Source organism: Plecotus auritus, assembly GCF_963455305.1.
Source record: "Plecotus auritus genome assembly, chromosome: 10".
In the NCBI taxonomy this organism is placed as follows: domain Eukaryota; kingdom Metazoa; phylum Chordata; class Mammalia; order Chiroptera; family Vespertilionidae; genus Plecotus; species Plecotus auritus.
In genome coordinates, this window is record NC_137785.1 from 2,358,848 (window position 1) to 2,375,170 (window position 16,323).

General features: G+C 50.7%; 1 protein-coding gene across 5 annotated transcripts; it reads right to left on the reverse strand.

Annotated features, from left to right (window-relative positions):
• Window positions 1-488: 488 nt before the first annotated feature.
• On the reverse strand, window positions 489-11,897 carry LOC308235562 (zinc finger protein interacting with ribonucleoprotein K-like). Of its 5 annotated transcripts, none has more exons than XR_013959187.1 (4): window positions 11,815-11,887; window positions 7,424-7,547; window positions 3,226-5,118; window positions 489-2,368 (listed from the first exon to the last, which is right to left on the reverse strand). XR_013959187.1 is itself a non-coding variant. In XM_080644482.1 (4 exons), the coding sequence occupies exons 3-4, from the start codon at window positions 7,542-7,544 to the stop codon at window positions 3,917-3,919; spliced, it is 1,323 nt and encodes a 440-aa protein (XP_080500608.1). In that variant the 5' UTR covers window positions 7,545-7,547; window positions 9,860-9,989; window positions 11,815-11,897; the 3' UTR covers window positions 489-3,916. The 5 variants fall into 5 exon arrangements, 3 of the variants coding, with proteins under 3 accessions (XP_080500608.1, XP_080500609.1, XP_080500607.1); XR_013959188.1 differs by having other exon boundaries at window positions 489-2,373; XM_080644482.1 differs by adding an exon at window positions 9,860-9,989 and having other exon boundaries at window positions 489-5,118; window positions 11,815-11,897.
• Window positions 11,898-16,323: the final 4,426 nt, after the last annotated feature.

A 16,323-nucleotide genomic window follows, 5' to 3' on the forward strand; every position in this document is an offset into this window, starting at 1 on the left:
CATCGATCAGCCGCTTCCTGCACACCTCCCACTGGGGATGTGCCCGCAACCAAGGTACATGCCCTTGACCGGAATCGAACCCGGGACCCTTCAGTCCGCAGGCCGACGCTCTATCCACTGAGCCAAATCGGTTTCGGCTCTTTTTCTTTTAAATATATTTTTATTGATTTCAGCGAGGAAGGGAGAGGGAGAGATTGAAATATCAGTGATGAGAGAATCATTGATTGGCTGCCTCCTACATGCCTCATCACTCATGTTTCTCTCTCTCCCTCTCCCTTCCTCTTTGAAATCAATCCTATACAATAAAAGGGTAATATGCAAATCGGCCGAACGGCGAAATCACGGGTCACTATGACGCGCACTAACCACCAGGGGGCAGATGCTCAACGCAGGAGCTGCCCCCTGGTGGTCAGTGCGCTCCAAGCCTGGCTGATGGCTGGCGGGTGCAGAGGCCTGCCTCCGGGGCAGCGCTAAGGCTGTCTGACTGCAGCTTAGGCCCCCGTCCCCGTCGCCCGCAGTGGAACATCCCTGGAAGGCTCCAGGACTGCGAAAGGGTGCAGGCCAGGCTGAGGGAACCCCCCCCCAATCCCGCCCGCCAGTGCACAAATGTTGTGCACCAGGTCTCTAGTAAAAATGTATTTTAGAAAATAAATAAAAAGTGGTTCCCACTAAAAACCTAGATGTTCCTCTTTTCTTAGGAAATTAGGTTGGCAAGCCTATATGGACTCTGCCATCTCTCTCCTCAAGACCTGAGAGGGGCAGCCTTGCTTCAGTGGCAGCGAATGTTGATAAGCAATGAAGACTATTGCTATCGAAATCAACAGGAATGTTGACTGTCTACAGCAGGGGTGGGCAAACTTTTTGACTCGAGGGCCACAATGGGTTCTTAAACTGGACCGGAGGGCCGGAACAAAAGCATGGATGGAGTGTTTGTGTGAACTAATATAAATTCAAAGTAAAGGAGCGGAGGGGAGAGCAAGAGAACCCTCCGCTCTTTCGGCTCCGCGGGCCGGATAGAACAGCCGAACGGGCCAGATCCGGCCCGCGGGCCGTAGTTTGCCCACGGCTGGTCTACAGGATCATCCTTCTTTCTAGCTTTGTTTTCTTGCCTGTGGAGCAATAGCCTTGAGGTGAACATGCCAGAGAGGCAGGGGGAAATAACAAAACCTGCCAATGACCTCAGCTACAGGAAACAGTTGTGGAGGCCCCGAGCGTGTCGATACCCACAGGTTACGGAAGAACATTTGTGGATAAACGTTCGGAAGTGGCACCTTCCATCTAATTTACGGTAATGCTTTCTACCCAATATCCAGTGGAATCTCAGTTCTCAACTTAATTCATTCCAGAAAGCTTGTTTTTTTAGTGTTACTTTTATTGATTTCAGAGAGGGAGAGAGAGATAGAAACATCAATGAGAGAGAATCATTGATCGGCTGCCTCCTGCATGCCCCCTACTGGGGATCAAACCTGCAACCTGGGTATGTGCTTTTGACTGGAATTGAACCCAGGACACCCTTCAGTCTGCAGGCTGACGCTCTATCCTCTGAGCCAAACTGGCTAGGGCCAGAAAGCTTTTTGAGAAGTGATTTGTTCTAACACGGATTCATTTTCCCATTAAAAATAACGTAAATTTAAATAATCTGTTCCAGACCCCTAAATGATTCCGTTTTAACCTATCTTATATTCAGTACATGTCTACTGTACTATCCTATATAATAAAAGTGTAATATGCAAATCGACCGAACGGCTGAACAGCAGAAAGACCATCCGGGACCATGCTATGACACCCTCTGGCGCCAGGGCAGTCAAGGTAAGTGAGATGCGATTGGTCGGGGACCCGTACATCACCCCATGATCGCCCCGCAGAGGGAGGCCCAGGCCACTGGCCAGTGGGACAATCAATCAGGGGGCTCCATGATCTCCCCAAAGAGAGAGGCCCAGGCCATGGACAGGCAGGCTGTGGCAGGTGGGTGGGGCCTCCCTCTGCGAGGGTAGCCTGAGTCCCGGGTACCAGAGGGAAGCCGGTGCCGGCAGCCAGGGGAAGGAAGGCCTACTCCTGCATGAATTTCGTGCGTCGGGCCTCTGGTTTAATCTATAAACAAACACATCTGTTGTTAAACTTGTCAAACAACCCCTACTGGCCTCACACGAATCACTTACTAGTAGAGCATTCCTCCCAAGGGTGAGCAGCTTCCTTTTTCACACGTCACGGCCGCAGGAATGCAGTCACCTGCATCGTCTTTTCATTTATGCACATCGACAACAGCTTTTCTACCTCTTCAGCGGCCTGTGATCATTGCTTTGTGAGCACTTCCACACCCTTCGCAACATCGGCACACTTGGTGGGCTCTTCCTGTTTTAAAATTGTGCTAATCTTCCATTTCACCAGAAACAAAAGCGAAAAATAAATTAATTAAAACCCACGAAAATAATCGCAGCACTATTTCCTGAGAGGTTAACAAATGATGTTTAGAGGTCAACTGACTCAGTTCTCTCCTTTGTTTGTGGCCTAAGAGATACTTTTTGTCATGCAGACACATCAGCATGTAAGACTTGTCAGGCCTAGAACTGAAGTTTGTTTGAAAAACAGAGACCTATATTTTCTATGAACAACTTGGTCAGGAACCAAATTGTTCAATATGGGAGACATTCGAGAACCGAGGTTCGACTGGTAATAGATTCTGTTCCAATTGTTGTTCCAACTAACCCTCAGAGACTCACAACATATGACACCAGTCTAAGAAATGTAGTACATCATGGGATGTAACTCCCTTGCAGGACGTGGGGAGAAGGTCCCCTGAACATTGGTGGGATTACGTAATATGTACTGTAAATAAGGGGATGTAATTCACAAAGTTCACTGAAGCACAATAAAGGCCTCCTCTTCAGAGTGACTGTTGACCTCCCCCATAATCGTGACACTAGGATGTATATGAGGACCACAAGGTCATACAGCATTGCATTAAAAGCCAACATTGGACAAAGAGTGATTTGCTGCCATCATGCTGTGCCTTCTGAAACAGTAAGTTTGGCATCCCCACAAAATCTGTTCATTTCTATATGCTGACGGATCACAATTCTTATTTCAAATCATCTCGCACAGTGACTAGAAGCATGACAATTAAAAGCACAAAGGCAAAGCGCCCCAGCTAGTTTCGCTCAGTGGCTAGAGCGTCGACCTGCAGAATGAAGGGTCCCAGGTTCACTTCTGCTCAAGGGTACATACCTCAGTTGCAGGCTCGATCCATGGCCTGGGTCCCTGGCCGGGGCTGGGGCACATTCAGAGGCAATCAATTAATGTGTCTTACATCAATGTTTCTCTATCTCTGTCTCTCCCTCTCCCTTCCACTCTCTCTAATCCTCAAGTGAGAACTCACAACAACAAAAGTACGGAAGCAAAAAACTTCACAAAATGATCATAAATCAGAGCAGTTTCCAGGTTGGTGAATGATAACCTGGAAAAACTCGCCGCAGCATAATATGAGAACAACGATGTCCACGAGAAACATGCCCTTTGCTGAGGATGGGGCCACAGATCCATTCCCTAGTCAGAGAGAAAGAACTGAGGATCCCGTCCAGAGCTCAGAGTATTCATAATAATTTTCCCAGGCAAAAGTGGACACAGAAGTCATCTTCCCTGAGCACGCAGGTGTGACCGATGCACACTGTCCAGAGGAGCCAGGTGGGAGAGGTGAAATGGTTTCAGCCAAAAAACTGGCAGTGACATCCATCAATCTGGTAATAGCCCTGGCAGGTTCGGGTGCAATGCAGCCCCGGAAAGCTTCACTTGAACTTGTCTCGTCAGGAATCTGGCCGAGTGTATGTTCCGCGAACAGAAAGGTAAATTCAGGTGAAGAACTCTGAGGCTCCCCCCGTGTTGTTATGCTGAGTGAAGAAATACAGCATTCCCAGCACAGTTAAGGCCTTTCTTCCGGGTGAAGTCTCTGGTGTCTAAGGAGGTTAGATGTGCGAGTAAAAGATTTCCCACATTCATCACACTTATAAGGTCTTTCTCCAGTGTGAACTCTTTTGTGTTTAATGAGGGTAGAGCTTTCTCTGAAGGACTTCCCACAATCGCTACACTCATAGGGCTTTTCTCCAGTGTGAATTCTCTGGTGTGTAAGAAGGTTATATGTGCGGGTAAAAGATTTCTCACATTCGTTACACTCATAAGGTCTTTCTCCAGTGTGCACCCTTTTGTGCAGAATGAAGTTAGTCCTTTGTCTGAAGGACTTCCCACAATAACCGCATTCATATGGCTTTTCTCCGGTGTGAATTCTTTTGTGTTGAATGAGGGCACAGCTTTGTCTGAAGGACTTCCCACAATCACTACACTGATATGGCTTTTCACCAGTATGAATTCTCTGGTGTCTAATGAGATCAATTTTATAGCCAAGGCATTTCCCACAATCACTGCACTCATAACGCTTTTCTACAGTAGGAACCCTCTGATGTGGAATGAGGAAATCTTCGCCGTGAAAGCATGTCCCACAAACACTGTACACATCCGGTTTTTCTCCTGTGGGAACCCTTCCATGTTGAGTGACCTTCCCGCACTTGCTACACTCATGATGCCCTTCTCCAGAACAGACACTCTGCCGCTGAACAAGGTTCTGATTGCGGAGAGCAGCCTTTTCACATTCACCCGACGCATGTTGACTTTTTCCACTTTGAGTGGCCTGCCCGCTCTCGCTGCCACTGTGTGGCCCCTCAGGGGTAAGAGTGGACTGGAGCTGGAGAAGGCCTGAGATGGCTGGACATTCCGCCCCAACATCCTGACTCGTGAAAGGCGTTCCCGATACACAGAAGCTGCCCCTGGTCACCAACAAGTCCCTGTCCACAGGCTTCTCTCCACTGGCATCCCTCTGTTGCTGGAGAAAGTCTGCACTGAAGCAGGAGCCTCTCACAGAGGCATCTCTGAAGAATGTTTTATTTTCAAGGTTTGCTGCTTGGCACTCAGTCAGGTGCAAAATATCTTTGAACACTGAGACACACCGCTCGCAGGGGTGGGTCCTCTGGTCTGCTGGAGCTGTCTCAGAAGCTCTTACCTGTGACTTGCCTTCTACAGACACACTCTGCTCAGAAGGGGCCTCTTCAGCTTCCAATTTATGCCAACAACCTGAAAGGAGAGAATGCTGAACACATAGATGCTGACTTTAGTGGGAGGGGGAAGTCCCATGACAAAGGACAATGGTTTCATGGCATTGTCAAAAATAAGAGACCTGGCCGAAACCGGTTTGGCTCAGTGGATAGAGTGTCGGCCTGCGGACTGAGGGGCCTCAGGTTCGATTCCAGCCAAGGGCATGTACCTTGGTTGCGGGCACATCCCCAGTGGGAGGTGTGCAGGAGGCAGCTGATCGATGTTTCTCTCTCATCGATGTTTCTAGCTCTCTATCCCTCTCCCTTCCTCTCTGTAAAATATCAATAAAATATATTAAAAAAAAAAAAAAAATAAGAGACCTGGCTCTAGCTGGTTCAACTCCAGCCAAGGGCACATGCCGGGGTTGCGGGCTCCATCCCCCCAGTAGGGGCATGCAGGAAGCAGCCAATCAATGATTCTCTTTCATCATTGATGTTTCTATCTCTCTATCCCTCTCCCTTCCTCTCTGAAATCAATAAAATATATATATATATATATATATATGTATATATATATATATATATACATATATATATGTATGTATGCAGTATGTGTGTGTGTGTGTGTGTGTGTGTGTACATATAGATAGATAGATAGATAGATAGATAGATATTTTTTTTAAGTAAGTAAAATAAGAGCCCTGAAGGCAGGTTGAATAATGTGCTGTTGCGCAATGCTGGGCCTCTGAAGATCACGAAGCAGAGGAGACTTCCCCAGGAAAAGGACACAAAGATGACATGCAGTGCATAGAAGAGAAGCAGGAAGTCCAACTCATTCATCTGCTAACAGCGTTCAGCAGGGCTTGTCTGTTGCTGACAGGGGCAAGCTGTGCAGAAAGTAAAATTCAAAAAATGAGTAGGCCCGTGTCCAAGCACTACTGAGGGATGCATGTGCACCTCATAACACATGTGCAGATCAATGCTGGAATGTTCTGTAGAGCAGCAGTCGCCAATCAGTGGTGTGGTCCGAAAGGTTGGCGACTGCTGCTGTAGAGGGAGCAGTGCAGAGGAACAGAGGATGTATGGAGGCCACAAAGGGGAAGGTAGTTAGGGGCCAGGAAATCACAGATAAAACAAGAAGTCAGCAAAGTGTCAAGTATGGAAAGAAAAGGTAGAAATGAGGGGTGGTTAGTGACAAATAAAACAAAAACACTATTGGATACACGACCTGTTCCTGATATAATCTGAACACAGACTTTATGTCCTGGCATCTCCCAGCTGCCATTCGCCAGGGCGAGGTCTCCTCTGAGACCATCTTACCATGACCACCCTGTGAAAAAAACAGGGTTCTTTCTGTACTTGGTATTGTACAACTACTCAAAACCTAAATAATCAGAATTTTAATGGAAGACCAGTGGTGAGCAGCACAAAATAGTGTTCAGGGAACAAAATATTACAAGCAACAATTGAAGGAGTATTAAAAGAACAGCCCAGCCATAGCTGGTCTGGCTCTATCTATGGATAGAGCATCGGCTTCCAGGCTGAAGGGTCCCAGGTTCAATTCCCGCTCAGGGCACATGCTTCGGTTGTGGGCTCAATCCCCAGTAGGGGGCGTGCAGGAGGCAGCCATTCAGTGATTTTTTTTCTCATCATTGATGTTTCTCTCTGAAATCAATAAAAATATGTTTTAAAAAAAGAAAGTAAGAAAGAACAGCCCTGCCCAGCCGGCGGGCTCAGTGGTTGAGCATCAATCTACCTATGAACCAGGAGGTCACGGTTTGATTCCCAGTCAGGGCACATGCCGGATTGCAGGTTCAATCCCCAGTAGGGGGGTGCAGGACGCAGCCAATCAATGATTCTCTCTCATCATGGATGTTTCTATCTCTCTCTCCCTCTCCCTTCCGCTCTGAAATATATCTATATTTTAAAAAACAAGAAAAAATAGAGAATAGCCCATGGTTTATGGAATTAATAACCATGACCTGGCACAGGCACTCACAAAGAACAATTAGCTAGAGGAAAGGGGCAGAATTGGAGGCCATGGATCCAGACATAGTCATCCTGCAAAGGTGAGGGCAAACAAGTGGGATCCATTAAGCTGTCTGCAAGACTCCTGACTCCCAGCAGTTCCTGTTCTTTCTGAGAAAACTGCTGTGAGGGATGCTCGAGTGTGCATTGCTCAGGGCTCTCCATACAGTTCGGCACTGGCACCCACCACCCGATGACAAAAATGTGGGGGAAATTAACACATGGTCTGGCTGTGAGAAGGACAGCGATACCCGGGGGGGGGGGGGGGGGGGGGTGTGGAGGGAAGGCAGGACACTAGGAGAATGTGAAGGTCTTACCTAGAGATGCTACAAGTGCAAACACTTCCAGCATCACGTCGCAGTACAGAAGTCTCTGAGCCTCATCAAGGAGCCCCCACTCCTCCTGGGAGAAGGTGATGGCCACGTCCTCAAAGTCCATATCCTGTCGTAAGGGAGACAGTTCAGTCCATGACCAGCTTCTCTCCTAGGACTGCAAGTTTGTCATACCCCCCCGCCACCCCCACATGCATCTGCTCCCTCTACTGCCCACATCAGAAAACATACCTGACCTTAGTGCTCTACTGTTGATACCCTGTCTTCCCACCCCAACAGGCAGGTAGGCAGATAAATGGCATCTAAGCTCGGGACCTGGCATGTAGGACCAGAGCACCCCCTCTCTTCAGGCAATTCCCCTGGGGTTCCACATATCATTTCCAGACACAAACAGACCTGGGCTCAGCCTGCATTCACTCTAATGTCCATGCAAGACCCTGGGGCCAGGAATTCCCTCTCTCCAAGTGCACATCACACTTCCTCTCACACCTGCACGCCTGTCCCGCACCACAGTCATCTCCTTGACCTCTCTGCTCGTTACTCAGCACGTGCGGTCACGCAGGATCAAGTACTGCCCAGACTCTTATGACCAACACCTAAAAGGCAGCCTTCCGTCCTGCTGTAAAGGCCTCCCACTGTGACTGCTCCTTGCTTCACCCTTACCGACCCGCAAGCACAGCAGATCCCACATACCCACAGCTTCACTGCTGTTCCGTCACCAAGCACAGCCTCTCTCTCTCCACCTCACCCTCCTGCAAGGCCCGGCCCGCTGCCTTCTATCCCAAGCCCAGTGCGTTTCACAGGTAACCACGTATGTACCTACGCTCATCGCCAGCCTCCCTTCCACACCGCAGGCCACACCAGGGGACACAGCCACGTCCTGGTGAACCTCAGAGCAGTGGATCTGACCCCCAGTCTTGTCTTGTGTGAGTTACTCTTCCACCTCCAATCCATCGCATGTCCACTCAGCCCTGGAAGGCCCTGGCCACTTGCTGAACCATATTCCTTCCCCCACCCTCTACATACCACTTGTGTCCCTAATCTGTGTTGGGAGTCCCACCTCCCCCAGTCAGGCTCCAGGAGAAAACCCCGTCCCCAGGCCCACTGTCTTCTTCCTGGGTTAAGATTACAATTACTGCCCAGGCCAGTTTGGCTCGGTGGATAGAGCGTCAGCCCGCGAATGGAAGGGTCTCAGGTTTCATTCCGGTCAAAAGGCAAGATCCCAGGCCCTAGTTGGGGCGTGTGCGGGAGGCAACCAATCATTGCATCTCTCTCACATGGATGTTTCTATCGCTGCCTCTCCCCCTCCCTTCCACTTTCTAAAAATCAATGGAAAAAAAATGTCCTTGGGTGAGGATTAACAACAACAAGAAAGATTATTACCATTATCGTCATGACCAGGATTCCCCATATTAAAGCATTCTACAGCGCCTGCCTGAACCATACACTCCCCACGACCTCTGAGAGAAACTTCCATCCTGAACTCCTCCTCAGAGTTACAGATGCCCATGAACTGCTCTCTGAAGTATCTCATACCCTTAATAAACCAAAAATAAAACTACTAACATCCCCAATCACAATTACTCTTACTACTGCGGATTTTCCCATCTCAGTTGATGGTGCTTCCATACCTCTGGCTGCTAAAACCAAATTTTCAAGGCATCCTTGATTCCTCTCTCTGTCAAAGTTGAAAGAAGAAAATGTAGCCCTAGCTGATTTGGCTCAACGGATAGAACATCGGCCTGTGGACTTAATGTTCCCAGGTTCAATTACAATCAAGGGCACATGCCTGGGTTGCGGGCTCGATCCACAGTAGGAGGTGTGCAGGAGGCAGCCAATCAATGATTCTCTTTCATCACTGATGTTTCTATCTCTCTCTCCCTCTTCCTTCCTCTCTGAAATCAATAAAAATATATATTTTTTAAAAAATTTTAGGTGGGGGCCCTAACCGGTTTGGCTCAGTGGACAGAGTGTCGGCCTGCGGAGTGAAGGGTCCCGGGTTCGATTCTGGTCAAGGGCATGTGCCTTGGTTGCGGGCGCATCTCCAGTGGGGAGTGTGCAGGAGGCAGCTGATCGATGATTCTAACTCTCTATCCCTCTCCCTTCCTCTCTCTAAAAAATCAATAAAAAATAAAAATAAAAAAAATTTTAGGAGGGGGACGTGGCCAGGCAGTTCAGCTGGTTAGAGCATCATCCTGATCCCAGGTCAGGGCACATACAAGAATCATCCAATGAATGTTCAATAAGTGGAACAGATTGATATTTTCCTCCTTCTCTCTCTCTAAATCAATCAATAAAAACTAAACAAAAAGAAAAAAAAGAGAAGAAAATATGGGTAGCCACACCTAAAACACGGATCCAGAATCCAACTCTCTCCCACCTCCAAGGCCACCATTAGGGCTCAGGTAGCATCACACTCACCCCGACTATGGCAGCAGCCTCTCCCTGGTCACGCCCATACTGCTCTCCATGCTGCAGCCACAGGGAGCCTCATGAGACCTGGGTCAGATCACCTGCCTCCACGGCTGGAATCTCCCACGGCCCCCATCACCTGCAAACCAGACACCCAACTCGTCACAAAGCTGCTCAAGACCTGACTACGGTCCCACTGTGCCCAGTTGCCATGAGAAAGGGACACCTGCGGGTGCCTGAACTTGCTCAGCCTCCCCTCCAAGCCACTGCACATTCGGGCACCGATGCCTGAGAGGCCGGCCCGGATCTCATGCAAACATTGCCAAAATCTGAAGCCACTTCATACCACCTTAGACCTGGACTTCAGATCCTTGGCTTGGTGCCCGTCCAAGGTCCCCAGGTCCCTGGGCTGGAAGAGTAACGCAACAGCCTCAGGACACCCCTATCTCCGAAACCATAAAAGTTCGAGGCCCTGCCGAAACCGGTGTTGCTCAGTGGATAGAGCGTCGGCCTGCGGACTGAAGGGTCCCAGGTTCGATTCCGGTCAAGGGCATGTACCTTGGTTGCGGGCACATCCCCAGTGGGAGGTGTGCAGGAGGCAGCTGATCGATGTTTCTAGCTCTCTATCCCTCTCCCTTCCTCTCTGTATAATATCAATAAAATACATTAAAAAAAAAAAAAAAAAAAAAAAATTCCGAGGCCCTGAGATCAGCCCCACAGCCCAGCCCCCTAAGCGGCTCTGCACCTGCAGGAACCTGTGGGAACGGAAGGCCTGTGGAGGGCCTGGCACCCACCGCCAGGACCCAGGGGCTCAGGCTGCTCAGGGCCCTGGCCCAGCCCCGGGGTCAGGTGACCCACCTGCCAGTTACCTTATCGCCTACAGGACTCCTCCTTCCGGTCCCTCACCGCCGTGCTCTCTCTTGTAGCCTGTCCTTCCCCTGGGCAGTTTTGGGAAATCTTTAGGACCCTGCCTCACACTATGTCCCTCTTTTGTTCACATCCCTCCAACGTCTCCAGGGCCCCAGCGTCCTGAGAATAAAAAACTCCTCACCGTCTCTTAAGCTTAAAAAACAAAAACAAACAACCCTCACCCGAGGATATCTTTTTTTTTAAAAAAGATTTTATTTATTTTTTATTTTTTTTATATATTTTATTGATTTTTTACAGAGAGGAAGGGAGAGGGACAGAGAGAAACATCGATGAGAGAGAAACATCGATCAGCCGCCTCCTGCGCACCTCCTACTGGGGATGTGCCTGCAACCAAGGTACATGCCCTTGACCGGAATCGAACCCGGGACCCTTCAGTCCGCAGGCCGACGCTCTATCCACTGAGCCACACCGGTTTCGGCTCGAGGATATCTTTTCCATTGATATTTAGAGAGAGGGACGGGAGGGGGGGGTACAGAGAGAGAAAAACATCCAGGCGAGAGACACGTGGGTTGGCGGCCTCCCGCAGGCGGCCCCACCGGGACTGGGGAACCTGGGACCTTTGGGTCTGGGGGCCCCACGTTCCAATCACTGGACAAACCGGCCAGGGCTTCTTGGATGCTTTTTAAGTGTTTCTCTCATCGAGGAGAGGGAGGGGGAGGGGCAAGGGAGGGAGGGGGAGGGGCAAGGGAGAGGGAGGGAGAGGGAGGGGGAGGGAGGCATCCATTTGCGGCCACACGCGGATGTGTTCGTTGGTGGCTTTCTGCGTGGCCTGACCAGAGACGACCTCGCAACCGTGGTGTCTCCGGGGCCGCTGCCCCCGTGAGCTCCGCCGCCAGGGCCTCCGTTTCCCGAGTCCGCCCGGCTCAGCGGATCCTGCGCGTCTTACCTCCGCGGACCGCCCGCCAGTCACCTCCGCCACCCCCGTCACAGCGGGTGTCCCAGGGGGTGTCACCCAGCAGCGCCTCACGGCTCCGGACACCACAAGGGCCTGGGCCGCGGGAGGGGACGGGCGCCCCCACGCGGGCAGCACTCACCTCAGCCGGGCGCCTGGGCGCGGACGCCGCCATCGGACTCTGTGGGCGAGCGGCCTCCGCGAAGCCCCGAGGCTTCATCCGGGAGAGTGCCCCCCCCTCCCCCGCCTCGGACCCGCCCCTGCACAGCGGGGAACCCCCCACTCCCTCGGCGCCTCCGCGGGGGCCTCCGCGCACCCCACAGACACTCGGACCCGGCGGACTGACTGGAGAGATCAAAACAACCGCCCGGAGGAGGCTGCCGGAAGTCCCGCCCTCACCCTACGTGCACGCCCGACAGACGCCCCTGTTCTAGCCGCTCATTGGCTCAGCCCTGCTGCCGTGGGGCGCGTTGCACTCTGGGTATTGTCGTTCCCTCAGCCGCCGCGGGGGGGCGGTAGGGTCTCAGTCCGGGGCCGGCGGAAAGGGGTTTGGCCGCTGCCAGTGGCGCCGGGAGATGACGACTCCAGTTTCCAGCGGCGGTTCCCAGGTTCCTGGAGAGTTTCGTCCGCCGCTGGCCGCGAGTGTGGACGGTATTTCAGACGCCGTGAAGCTCAGGCTGCGTCCCCAGGCGAGAGCTAGTGCTCGTCATCTCCAACGGGCACCGATCCCAACGGCCACCGATCCCAACGGCCACCGCGGGCGTCCACTCCTCCTGCAGCGTGTTCATGCCCTTCTGCCCACTCAGAGGCACGGTGGTTCTGGGTGGTCGGTCAGGAGCAGCAATACAAGGTGGGGGGCCAGCCCTGGCCGGTGTGGCTCAGTGGATAGAGCGTCGGCCTGCGGACTGAAGGGTCCCGGGTTCGATCCCGGCCAAGGGCACCTGCCCGAGTTGTGGGCTCGATTCCCAATAGGGGGTGTGCAGGAGGCAGCCGATCCATGGTTCTCTCTCATCATGGATGTTTCTATCTCTCTATCCCTCTCCCGTCCTCTCTGAAATCAGTAAAGAAATATATATTTTTAAAAGAAATGTGGGTCCTAAGAAACTAGAAACAGCAATCAGAAAGGATATATGCACCCCTATGTTCATAGCAGCACAATTCACCATAGCTAAGATTTGGAAACAGCCTAGGTGCCCGCCAGCAGATGACTGGATCAGAAAACCATGGCACATCTACAGAATGGAATACTATGCTGCCATAAAAAAGAAGGAATTCTTACCATTTGTAGCAACCTGGATGGAATTGGAGAACATTATGCTAAGTGAAATAAGCCAGTCAATGAAAGAAAAATACCACATGATCTCACTCATTTGGGGATATTGAAAAACATTATAAACTGATGAACAAAAAGATACAGAGGCAGTAAAGCATCAAACAGACTGTCCAATTACAGCGGTAAGATTAGGGAGAGGTGGGGGAAATAAGAGATCAACTGAAGGACTTATATGCATGCATATAAGAGTAACCAATGGATGCAAAACATTGGGGGGTGAGGGCCTGTATTGGAGTGGGGTGAGGGCATGTATGGGAGTGGCGGGGGCAATGGTAAGATACGTACACATATAATACCTTAATAAAAAAAAATTTGCAAAAAAAATGTGGGGGGCCAGCTATCAGTATGAGAAATAGGAATTATGCTGGTAGCCATGACTGTCCTGTCCTGATCGAAGCACATTCTGACCTGGCTGGAAGTTGCAGGCGGACCTGGGGGCTCACCTGGAAACGTGGCCCATCCTCTCCACCCGGGAGCTGCCTGTTAAGATGGGAAGATCGACAACCTCGCTGCAGAAACCAGAAGCGCCGGCCCTTAGCAAACCCCGAGCAGGCGTTGCCTGTAAACTGTAACCGTTATACCCATTACGCATGCCCCTCCTTAATCCTTTTGCCTACTTCCCCGTGTGATCTTTGTCCTTCTGCCCAATACAAGCAGCCGGCTTATGGAGGGGTGGGAAGGGGGGCGGAGCATTTTTTTTTTTTTTTTTTTTTTTTTGTGGATGACCTGCGCTTCTCCCATTCTGCCGGCATTATTCCAGGGGTGGGCCAACTTTTTGACTCGAGGGCCACCATGGGTTCTTAAACTGGACCGGAGGGCCGGAACAAACGCATGGATGGAGTGTTTGTGTGAACTGATATAAATTCAAAGTAAAGGAGCGGAGGGGAGAGCAAGAGAACCGGATAGAACAGCCGGATCCGGCCCGCGGGCCGTAGTTTGCCCACGGCTGGGAGAGACGCTCATATTGTAACCGGACGACCGAGTGGTCCGGGCTGCCTGTCACTACCTCAGCCCATTCAGCAGAGTCAGGGTTGAGTCGCGTCTGAGCACTTATTCCAATGCTGCTGGCAGTGTGGGGCAACAACACGTCTTCCTCAAAAATGTGCTCTGCCCCCCACCGTAAGCCAACCGCTTATATTGGGCGGAAGGACCAGATCACGTGGGCCAGCAGGAATCACAGGCCTGGGGAAGTGGGCACGGGACAGTCATCACGGGTTACAGGTGAAGCGGCCTGGAGGGGGCCGGGGCTGTGAATAGCAGGTGCCTCCAGGGCTAGGACCACGAGGCTGTCCATCTTTCTGGAAGGACAGGCAGGTCTGGGAAGGACGACAGGCCACATTCCGATGGGAGCTCCCGTGTGCCGGGGCGGACCGCTCCCAGCCAGGTTGGCGTGTGCGTTCTCTGATCTGGACAGAACCATCGCGGTTCACAGAGCAGGATCCCTGTTTCTTATCCTTGTAGGTGGTCCCCAACCGCTTCCATTTCTGCCCCTAACGATACATGATTCAACCCTGTGGCTGCTGAACTGGCTCCAGTGGGCACGGGATAATCATCACAGGTTACAGGTGATGCGGTGAGAGGCAGCCTGGAACCAATGGCTGTCCGGTTCCAAGTGGAAAGATTTAGTCTGCTTGTACGTTGGAGGACAGGAAGCCACCTTTGCCTCTGGGTCCCCCAAAAGCATCTCTCCTGCAAGTACCCCCGGTGAAGGTGTCCAATCTATAGAACAACATTGCTTACCCACTTACTATTTCCTACTCAGTATTTTTTTTAAAATATATTTTATTGATGTTTTACAGAGAGGAAGGAAGAGGGATAGAGAGCTAGAAACATCGATGAGAGAGAAACATTGATCAGCTGCCTCTTGCACACCTCCTACTGGGGATGTGCCCGCAACCAAGGTACATGCCCTTGACCGGAATCGAACCCGGGACCCTTCAGTCCGCAGGCTGATGCTCTATCCACTGAGCCAAACCGGTTTCGGCTATATATTCTACTTTTATTGGTAATCTGACGTATTTCTCAAACGAAGAGCACCTCCTCAGAGTCTGTCTGGGTGTGAGCTAGCGGCTTTAGCGTTCTCAGGCAGAGCACAGGGCATCCGAACACCGTCCTCTCGGCTCGTCTCCCAGGGAGAGGAGTGTCATTTCTCTGGTGACTGCTGGGGCTCTTGTGCCTGAGGAACTGGTATGTCGGAACAAGAAAAGTGGAAGGCCATGAACTGAAAGCCATGAGCAATCGTCACGTGGCCCTGGCCAGCTTGGCTCAATGGTTACGGTGCCAGCCGGTGCACGGAAGGGTTGCAGGTTTGATCCCTGGTCTTGCGTGCAGGAGGCAACCAACAGATGGGACACTCTCTCTCTCTCTCCAACCCCTCCACCCTTCCATGCTCTCTTAAAAAATAAATGGAGCCCTAGCTGGCTTGGTTCAGTGGGTGGAGTGTCGGCCTGCAGACTGAAGGGTCCCAGGTTCAATTCTAGTCAAGGGCACATGCCGGGGTTGCGGGTCCAAATCCCCAGTAGGGAGCGTGCAAGAGGCAGCCGATCAATGATTCTCTCTCGTCATTGATGTTTCTATCTCTTTCCCTTCCTTTCTGAAATCAATAAAAATATTTAAAAAATAAAAATGTGGAAAAAGTATCCTCCAGTTATTCAAAGACAGCAGTAGAATCACCTCTGAGGAAGCAGCAGTGGAGAGGGAGAAAGAGAAGATACTGAGCATCGTTATTAGGGGACAGTGAAGTCTGAGTTAAACTGAGCCCAATCTATGCATTGTGATTTCATTCGTAGTGCTTTCTCATTGACTTTTTTTTAAAATACATTTTTATTGATTTCAGAGCGGAAGGGAGAGGGAGAGGGGGAGAGGGAGAGAGAGAGAGAGACAGAGAGAGAGAAACATCAATGATGAAAGAGAATCATTGATCGGCTGCCTCCTGCACACCCCCTACTGGGGATCGGGCCACAACCCAGGCATGTGCCCTTAAATAAAAAATTATTAACCATTGCATGTGCCCTTAAATAAATAAATAAAAATTATTAACAATTGCAACACAGAATAGTAGGAAAAATGGTGACTATCTAACTGAAGGACTTGCATATAATAGAATTCAATTAGAAAACAAAAGTACATAAATAAATGTAAAGGCAAGATGTTTGAGCAGAATTTCCAAAAATCACAAGATTTTTAGCCCTAGAAGACTTGTTTCACATTAGTGATTATGAAATTGTTATTTAAAACTTCAATGAGGCCCTAGCCAGTTTGGCTCAGTGGGTCGAGTGTTGGCCTGAGGACTGAAGGGTCCTGGGTTCGATTCCAGTC

What these genes read in the sequence shown, in the direction of transcription:
- LOC308235562 (XM_080644481.1), bottom strand. Translation starts at nt 11,847, where the DNA reads ATGGCGGCGTCCGCGCCCAGGCGCCCGGCTGAG. An exon ending in CGCCCAGGCGCCCGGCTGAG is followed by an intron (nt 7,548 to 11,814) that starts GTGAGTGCTGCC and finishes CCCTTACGACAG; the next exon opens with GATATGGACTTTGAGGACGT. An exon ending in TGCACTTGTAGCATCTCTAG is followed by an intron (nt 5,119 to 7,423) that starts GTAAGACCTTCA and finishes CTCTCCTTTCAG; the next exon opens with GTTGTTGGCATAAATTGGAA.